At 35.3% G+C, this 9,031-nt stretch overlaps 1 protein-coding gene across 2 annotated transcripts; it reads left to right on the top strand.

Annotated features, from left to right (window-relative positions):
• Window positions 1-2,483: 2,483 nt before the first annotated feature.
• LOC147389530 (65-kDa microtubule-associated protein 3-like) lies at window positions 2,484-8,770 on the top strand. 2 transcript variants are annotated; one of them, XM_086419536.1, is made up of 13 exons: window positions 2,484-2,744; window positions 3,713-3,802; window positions 4,066-4,272; window positions 4,402-4,653; window positions 4,736-4,945; window positions 5,035-5,190; window positions 5,279-5,438; window positions 6,173-6,324; window positions 6,410-6,497; window positions 6,772-6,845; window positions 7,477-7,551; window positions 7,661-7,904; window positions 8,110-8,770. In XM_086419536.1, exons 2-13 carry the CDS (start codon window positions 3,731-3,733, stop codon window positions 8,445-8,447), a joined length of 2,028 nt encoding a protein of 675 aa, XP_086275662.1. In that variant the 5' UTR covers window positions 2,484-2,744; window positions 3,713-3,730; the 3' UTR covers window positions 8,448-8,770. The 2 variants fall into 2 exon arrangements, with proteins under 2 accessions (XP_086275662.1, XP_086275661.1); XM_086419535.1 differs by having other exon boundaries at window positions 2,486-2,744; window positions 7,990-8,763.
• Window positions 8,771-9,031: the final 261 nt, after the last annotated feature.

Below are 9,031 nucleotides of genomic sequence, written 5' to 3'. Positions count from 1 at the left end.
TATTCAATTTTTTGACAAACTCTTTTGAGACGACTCGGTATCAAGCCTGGATGAGATGAGTCAGGAAACCGAGTTTTAAAACCATGCCTGGAATTGATCTTTTTAATTTAGAAAATGTCTTATGTGGGATCATATTTTGTGTGTGTGTGTGTGTGTGTGTTAAAAAAGTGAACAAGCCCCTGGAATCATGAGAACCACCACAGAAACAACATTCAAAGGAATCCTGTGAGCTTTTCCAAGATATGAAGCTATTATTTAACACTTTAATGTTAAATAATAATAATTATATAACCTCGCTCGTCTCCTAAAGACTCCAACTCCTATTTAATCTAGGGTAAATGACTTAATTCATTTTTTGTAATTTTTGAAAAAATATATTCTTTTTTATAAATATTAAAATATTTAACCTTTTTTTATAGTAATTTTACCTATACTCTATTAGCAATTTAAAGAAGTAGATAGATAAATCATTTATCATTCTCTGAAGTTAGGCCCCACATATGTAATCACTTTTGTACATTTTATCTTCCTTTTAAGCTCACATAGAAAATACAACAAATTATTATGAAAAAAATATACATGTAACAAACATTAATATATATAAAACATTTGAAGGCCCTAAGGAGAGCCAAACATTTTTCAAAATAAGGAGTTAAAAGTTTTGGAATGGACTAATTTTTTGTGAGGATGATTTTTGTAATGAAGATAAAGAGATCTTCCTCACCAAAACTCAGTTCATTCCAAAACTTCTAGGCCTAGTTTACAAGTTGAAGAATCATGGATAGTCCGATTTTTCAAAATCACTTTTGATGGGGTTATAAGTTTTGAAATTGGCTGATTTTTGCTGAGGATGATCTCCTCATCATAGACACAAAAAATTAGTTAATTCTGAAACTTCTAACTCATATATTGAAAAAATGTTTGGCTCTCTTTAGGGTCTCTGAACGCTACCCATATATGTGTATGTATGCATGTATTATAAAAGATCGAAAGACCCACATGTATGCCTTAAATAGTTATTACATGCTAGATTTCTTTCGATTGTTTAGACAGTTCTTCCTGCCATGCAAGTCATTTGGGATCTTTTTTATTTGGATAAAGATAAAATAGTATAATCCTATCGATCTCATCAAAAAATGAAAATGAAAATGAAATATCAAGACGTATACCCTACAACATAATTATATAAATAAAATATCGTGTGTGAAAAAGAAAAAGAAAGAATGGGATTTGTCTCACTTTGATATCTTTTAAATGCTTTTTTATCTTTTACTTGATCTTCCTCTTGTTCCTTCTTCTTTTTATTAGTGAGAGAGAGAGAGAGAGAGAGAGGGGGTTTCGACAAGGCGGGTACACCAATAGACAACATGAAAATTTTGTCATTAAAGTAAGTGAGAAGATAATTTATTTAGTAATCAAAAGAGGGATCAATTGTGTTAAAATAATAGTGGTTAGTGTACTATTGTTGGATCATTATCACTATAAAAAGGTTTGGACATATTCAACAAATTCAACAAAGGCCAATTACAGATCCAATTAAAAGTTCTATTTCAATTAAAAACTTTAAAAGAGCGAGAGGAAGACCCAAAAAATCTTGGATGGAGAGTATGAATATAAAACTTGACAGCAGACACATAATAAAATAGAACCAATGCTAAATCTTTGAGATAAGGTTGTTGTTGTTGTTGTTGTGTAAGTTATAGATTGAACCTATCCACTCATTAGAAAGAAAGAGTGGCGATCGAGATCGATGAACCATTCCTATAGCAACGTTAGGTGTTCGTGTCGCATATTTATATTAGAATTCAAACACATCGTGCTGCTTGCACAATTGGGTTAAGAATCCTACTTTATTATAGGAACGGGACATCTTTCTGGATCCTAACTATAAAAAAAAAAATCATGATTTTCTGACACCCCAATACACGCTCCAAATGCCTCGTGACGTGACATGTTCATGTGAGAACCATATATTATTTTTCTCGGGATACACAATTGTACAGAGAATCATTATTCAAAAAATATATTAAAATTTTAGTAAGATTTTAATGCATTCCGTTTCAATGCTTTGAGCCTTTGAGACGGGTGGATAATCGGATCCAGTTATGGGTACACTGGAACCGACCCGTTAACCATCCTAATTGTAATGGTGAAGAATCATGTTAACGGTCACAATTACCATCTCTTGAATTGGCCTTTTCTACGTACAAGCCATCTTACATCGGAGCAACTAATTGATCAAGGCCGTCCAACAAGGTGGCCCACCTCTTGTCTGGCATACGTTGATGATGATATGCCAGAAAATGAAGTGGGCCTCCTATTATTTGGAAAAAGTTCGAACGATCTAATATTTTTTATATACAGATGTAACATTCATAGTGTAAGGTACATCAAAGACAATACACTTCAGTTACATGTGATCAAAATTATATTCTTCTTTTTGTGTTTTTTTGAAATTCAAATCCTCTTCGCTCTGTCCATCTCCATCGGAACCTCCGTCGCTAAAATATAACTCTAAATGCGCAGTCAACGTTACAACTTAGTAACGGCTACTTTTTCTCTCTCTCTCTATCGTTTCAAATCAAAACCCTAAATTTTGCTAATACCCTCAAGAAAACTCAATTGTTGGGCGAAATTCATTTCAGATCAAAAAGATAACATTTTCCATCTTAATCTCGAACAAATTTCAGTTTTCGGCAAAGATCACACTCTTTGGATAGGAATCTGCTCGATCGCTCGATAAGGTCAGTTTTTCTTGAACATTTTTTTATTTTTACTTTCTTTATTCAATTAAGAGGTTTTTCATGTTTTCTTCATTTATGATCAAATTGGTTAACCAGGGTTTCTTTGTACCTTTAGATCACATTTCCTAGCTCTTTTAGCTACCCTTCGATCATCAGGAACCCTAATTCTCTTTTCTTTGTTTTTGTTATATGAAGGAATAACCAAATAAATCGTACTAAAGAATCAGGTTCTCAAGAACTAAAATTTACTTAAATTTCTTTGATTGAAAAATAAATGTGTAAACAGTTGCAATTGAAGTTTAGATCTCTCTTGAAGACAATGACTTAATGGACAAATAAATCTATAGTTGATGTTTTGAGTTATAATTTGTTTTTATTTCAAGTTGAAAGAAAAGAGGAGATGAGTGAAAATGTGTTCAATTTAATTGTTCAAACCTAGATAAATCTACAATAGGGCGAACCTCACTGTGAGAACCTCGCATAGAACTTTGAATAACTACACAGGAACTACTAGGAAAGACTCAACAATCAGAAATTAAATACAGGCAGTGGATGGATTGCTCCTTTACATTGTGAAATGTTTTATATTGCATTTCTACATTGTTTAATTCTCTCATATATTTTGTTAGCTTTAATCACATATATTTAGTTTGAGATTATTTCTTCATCTAATAAAGATTAGATTTTTAAAATGTGGATTTCTTTCCCTCTTTTTCTTACTGGGTATCTTGTTTACCACTCTCTCTTTCTGCAATTGAGGAAGTAAAGACACCAAAAGAAATCAGAATAATAAGTTCATAGGTAGATCGGTTCCAACAAAGGAAATATTAGTTCCTGTTAGTGAACTTTTGATCATTGATTTTCTTGGGGTTTTATATCTGTAGTTTGTGAGTTTAGGGTTTAATGTCAATTATTTCTGTGTGTGTGAAAAGTTTGGGGTGTCTTACCAAAATGATTTCCTTTTGCAGAGAAAAAATTCTTTCAACATGTCTGCTCTTCATGATGAGCAGCTTTTGCAAGTGGGGACGACGTGTGGATCACTTTTGTGTGAACTTCAGGTCTTTTTTATAGCTTGAGATAAAACAAACTTAGCCTTTCTTATTTTTATTTTTATTCTTTGCTTCTCTTTTGCTTTGCTTTGCCTTGCTTCTATTTTATTTTCTTTAATCATTGAAGACAGCTTACCCCAGAATTTTGGGATACCGGATAACACTCTGACAATGATTGTAATAATCTTTGAAGAAATTTTGCAACTATAGAAAAGGATGATAACTTGATATATGTTAATGTTCAAGTTCTTTCTATTTATTCTTTAAATCAGATAATTTGGGATGAAGTTGGAGAATCTGACGCTGAAAGGGATAAAATGCTACTTGAGCTAGAACAAGAGTGTTTAGAAGTCTACAGAAGAAAAGTGGATAAGGCGAACCGGTCCAGAGCTCAGCTACGACAAGAAATTGCAGATTCTGAAGCAGAACTCGCAACCATCTGTTCATCAATGGGTGAGCCACCAGTTCATATAAGACAGGTGGGTATTAAAAAAAAAATTAAAATGTATTTACGTGCAGAAAATTGGCATCACATTTTAGTGTTTTTTAGCTAAATAAAAGATCTTGTATGCCAAATAGAACTTTTAAAGTTGTGTTCATGCCTTCAGTCTGATCAGAGTACTGGAAGCTTGAAAGAAGAGCTTAGGATCATCATTCCTCAACTAGAGGAGATGAGGAAGAGGAAACAAGACAGGAGGAATCAATTTGTAGAAGTTTTGGAGCAAATAAATTCTTTGTCACGTTTGCTGTTTACATCCACGGAGTATAATCCATCCAAGACAGTAGTAGATGAATCTGATTTGTCCTTAAAAAAACTTGAAGAATTGCACAGACAACTGCACGCACTTCAGAAAGAGAAGGTTTGAATCTTTCCCGTCCAAGTCATCAAGTTTTTATATGCATATCCACAACTGATTTTACTTGAATTTTCTTTACTTGTAGAGTGATCGCTTGAAACGGGTCCTGGAGCACCTGAATACTCTGAACTCACTATGCTTGGTTCTTGGTTTGGATTTCAAGCAAACAATTAGAGAGGTTCACCCCAGTTTAGATGAATCAGAAGAAGTAAAGAACATAAGCAATGACACAATTGTGAGCCTGGCTTCTGCAATTGAAAGATTGCGAGAGGTTAAGATTCAAAGGATGGAAAGAGTAAGGATTGTGTGTAAATTTATGTCTCAATGTTTAATTCATTCGTAAACTATTTTTTTTCCTCCTCAATGACCCTTCGAGCTGTGCAGCGTCAAGATCTTGCAAGCACTATGTTGGAGCTATGGCATTTGATGGATACACCAATTGAGGAGCAACAGAGATTTCAGAATGTTACTTCTAACATAGCTGCTAAAGAACATGAAATAACCGAGCCCAACAGTCTCTCCATGGACTTCATTGATAATGTAAAAGGGTTTGGTGGTGTTTGTTTCATTCCTTCTAAGATTCATGGAATTTGTTGTGATGTAAGTACTCTATGAATTTATGATGCAGGTTGAGGCGGAAGTCTCTAGGCTGGAAGCGCTGAAAGCAAGCAAGATGAAGGAGCTTGTTGTAAAAAAGAGGTCAGAGCTAGACGAGATCTGTAGGCGGACCCACATGGTAGCAGAAGCAGATTCTGCAATGGAATATGCAATTGAAGCTATTGAATCAGGTAAGAGCATGTGATATTAAATCTCTGCAATAAGTGATGCTAGTACTAACCTATGTTACCTGGTTCGTCGGTTCACTCGGTTCAAATTCAGGTTTGTGGTTCTCTACTCTAGAATGAACCCGGTTCGTAAGGGTAGGTAGAGATAATTCGTTTCGTGGTTCGCTTTGATGCTTTCCCTAAATTGGTCCGCTTTTGCATATATATAATGTAAAAAATTCTAATTTAAATAGAAACAAATTAATATAATAACCCAAATTCTAAATATAAAAAAATGAAAGTAAATGAATAAATATATATATATATCAATACGCGAGAATTAATTGCTTCTTGGAAACCGGAGCGCCACTCGCGCGTTGGAAAAACAAGCTCACTTTGTTAAAAATCATGTATGTCTCAAATGAAAAAAGGAAAGACCCTTGATGAATTCTTAATAGCCCTCGAAACGGCAATCACATCAAGGGTCAAATGGGCTTTCGACTGCACGTATCAGTATGGTGAGAAAGAAATGATCATATATATATATATGTAAAATAAATTGGTTTGGTTCACTGAACCCAATCACAATTCAGTGGGTTCGTGGTTCGCTTGATTTTACAAACCCAGAACAAACCATACCATGAATTGGTTCATTTCATACCAGTTTGGAGTCCAGACTAGTACCAACAAATTGGATAACATAGGTACTAACTACTGTGCGATTTTGTGTATGATATGCACCATCTCTTCTGATTCAGGAGCTGTGGATCCTTCTTGCATCCTGGAACAAATTGAGCTTCAAATTGCAAAGATTAAAGAGGAAGCCTTTAGCAGGAAAGAAATACTTGATAAAGTTGAAAAATGGCAAGCTGCGTGTGAGGAGGAATGCTGGCTTGAGGAGTATAATAGGGTTAGTTGTTTTGTGTTGTCTTCATGAACAGCTGTTATTCAAATCAATCCCTATACTTGGATCCACTAATAAGGTGGTATTTCAGGACGAGAATCGTTATAATGCTGGAAGAGGTGCACATCTTACATTGAAGCGTGCCGAGAAAGCTCGTGCTTCAGTTAACAAACTTCCAGGTACACATCTTGCAGAGAGAGCTCTTAACCAGAGATCAAACACTATGACTTAAGACAGTTTGTTGGGTTGAGTGTCAAGCCAAAGTTACAAAGAAAAGTTTCATTGGAACCCAACCAACTGATCTCAGAGAATCAACCGATTAAAACAATATATTTTAATAGGGATCACAAGGCTGATTATAGCTGCCAAGTGCTAATTATTTTGTGGGGGTTGCTTGATGTGTTCAACCATATAAATTGCTTTGATGTGTTTGGTTTATTTCACTGGTAGCAGCTATGGTGGAGGCATTGGCATTGAAAACTAGAGCTTGGGAAAAGGAGAGGAGTACTGAATTCAAATATGATGGTGTAAGCACTTCTCCTTTTGTACATACTTCAATCATCATGTGTTAAACCCTATGCTTCCATCCCATTTTTTTCATTAGTGCAGTTTCATCATTACTGATCCCGAGGTAATTCCTCTTTCATTTGTCAAGGTGTAAATCCAGACTCCAGTGTTGCATATATATCTAAGTTCGAAAAAATCAGCCCAAGTCAAATTTTGTATTGGCCATTTCGTCACATATTCATGTCTTGGATAAATCTTACTCAACTTGTACCGTATTTTGGTTATCTGCATTGGCTAACTGATGCATGCACCAATGACACTTCTAAGAATTTATTGTGTTCGGAAACCCAGTTTTCTCACATGTACCAACCAAAAAAAGTTGTTGTCACATGCCGACACAATCCTTAAATACATTTCTTTCTGCATTGTATACTTAACTAGAACTAAAATGCTGTAAAACATTTATCTTTCAACTATGGAATGAAACATGTTGGCATATCGGTTTTTTGGGGGTTAGTGTGCTTTGTTTTTAGTGTCAGACATCAGTACGTGTCTATCTCCTTATTACAAAGCTACTGATACATATTTCTATTATCAGTTGTGATTTGTGCGTACTGGTCTCGAACTGTTTTTTTATTGTCTAATGTGCAGGTTCGACTTCTTTCTATGCTTGAAGAAGACAGTATTTGGAGGCAAGAGAAAGAGCAAGAGCGTCGAAGGCAACGGGTATGATCTCATCTAGGCAATCATGTAGGATATACGGTTCCTTAATTCCATTATCATGTCCAGTACACTCTAACTGTGTCTTCTGCACTATTTTCCTTATGTACTACAGGACCATAAGAAACTTCAGGAACAGCTAATTACTGAGCAGGAGGCCCGTTTTGGGTCTAAACCAAGTCCTTCAAAGCTACCGAGTGCCAAAAAGGTCCCTAGAACTTCAACTGGAGGTGCTAATAGTAGGAGACTCTCCCTTGGTGGAACGATGCTGCAAAATACTAAAACCTATCAGCTTCAATCTGAAAAACCTACTCCTCGATCAATCAGGAAGGGTGACCGACTACTGCCCCAGGATGATGGTTAGTTTTAGGCTTTTTATTTATTTATTTATTTTTTATTTATCAATAAGCTTTAGTTGACTGTTTAATTTGAATATTTATGTAGGTAGGAAAGGCTTAGATGTTAATGGTTTCCCATTGAAAAAACAGTCCTTCAATGCCCCAAATACTCGTGAAATAGATTCACCCATGACACGGAAACCGCTCTCTCCTGTCTCTTCTGGAGTGTCATCTAAGGCCAATGCGACAAATTTCCTTGATGATCTCAACAAACCACATTACGGATCTTTTTCGAAAGTATTTCCAAATTACAACACGCAAGTGATCACTCCTTCTAAGGCCACTTCCATTGCTGCTGATGAAGTGAACAAAACCCCCAAAACAATGCCAATTCCAGTGCCCACTACTCCTTCAACAGTATCTGTTCCCATGCAAACGGCTATAACTCCGGCTCCTCCAGTTTCTATTCTCTTAAGAGCTACTAAAGTTGAAGAGATACCTGAAGTGATCGAATACTCATTTGAGGAGAGAAGAGCTGGTTTTGTTCTTCCCAAAGTACATTGACATCAGTACAAGAAGTCCACAATACACATCATCTTCCAATGAACTTGAATTGAACAAATCTTCCCACTAGGTTTCCTTACTCTTTTTTTTTTTTTTTTTTGGATTTTGTAAGTCAATTGTTATTGGCTTATCTATGGTTCATGTACATAATCTGTGATGCCGAACATTTTATATAAAATTTTTCTGTCCATTTTGTATCACTGATACATGAATTCGCGAAGATTTGACTGATACATGAATTTGCGAAGATTTGACTGTTATGTCTTCTTTAACAATGGTTGAATTGAGCTACATGAGTGAGCTGAAATTGAGCTTCGAAATGCGTACTCTTATGTGAATATATGAACTTCTTACTAATTCAGCTCTCCGGTTGTTGGGTGACCTTGAATGATCACTTATCCAAATCACAATAATGAAATTTGTGGGTGCAAATTTCTTTCTTCTAGGTATTAAGTGATACTTCTTCCACTCTCCCAAATTTGTGTATGCTCCTCCGTCCTATGGATACTCCCCATTTTTATAGTGTGGTTGTTACTCCTTAATTGTATTGTGTTTAGTTCTATCGAATTCATTTTTACTCGTTA

This window comes from Akebia trifoliata, chromosome 12 (genome assembly GCF_017979445.1).
Source record: "Akebia trifoliata isolate Shusen 1 chromosome 12, ASM1797944v1, whole genome shotgun sequence".
NCBI lineage: Eukaryota > Viridiplantae > Streptophyta > Magnoliopsida > Ranunculales > Lardizabalaceae > Akebia > Akebia trifoliata.
This window is presented reverse-complemented; position numbering and strand designations above follow the sequence as displayed.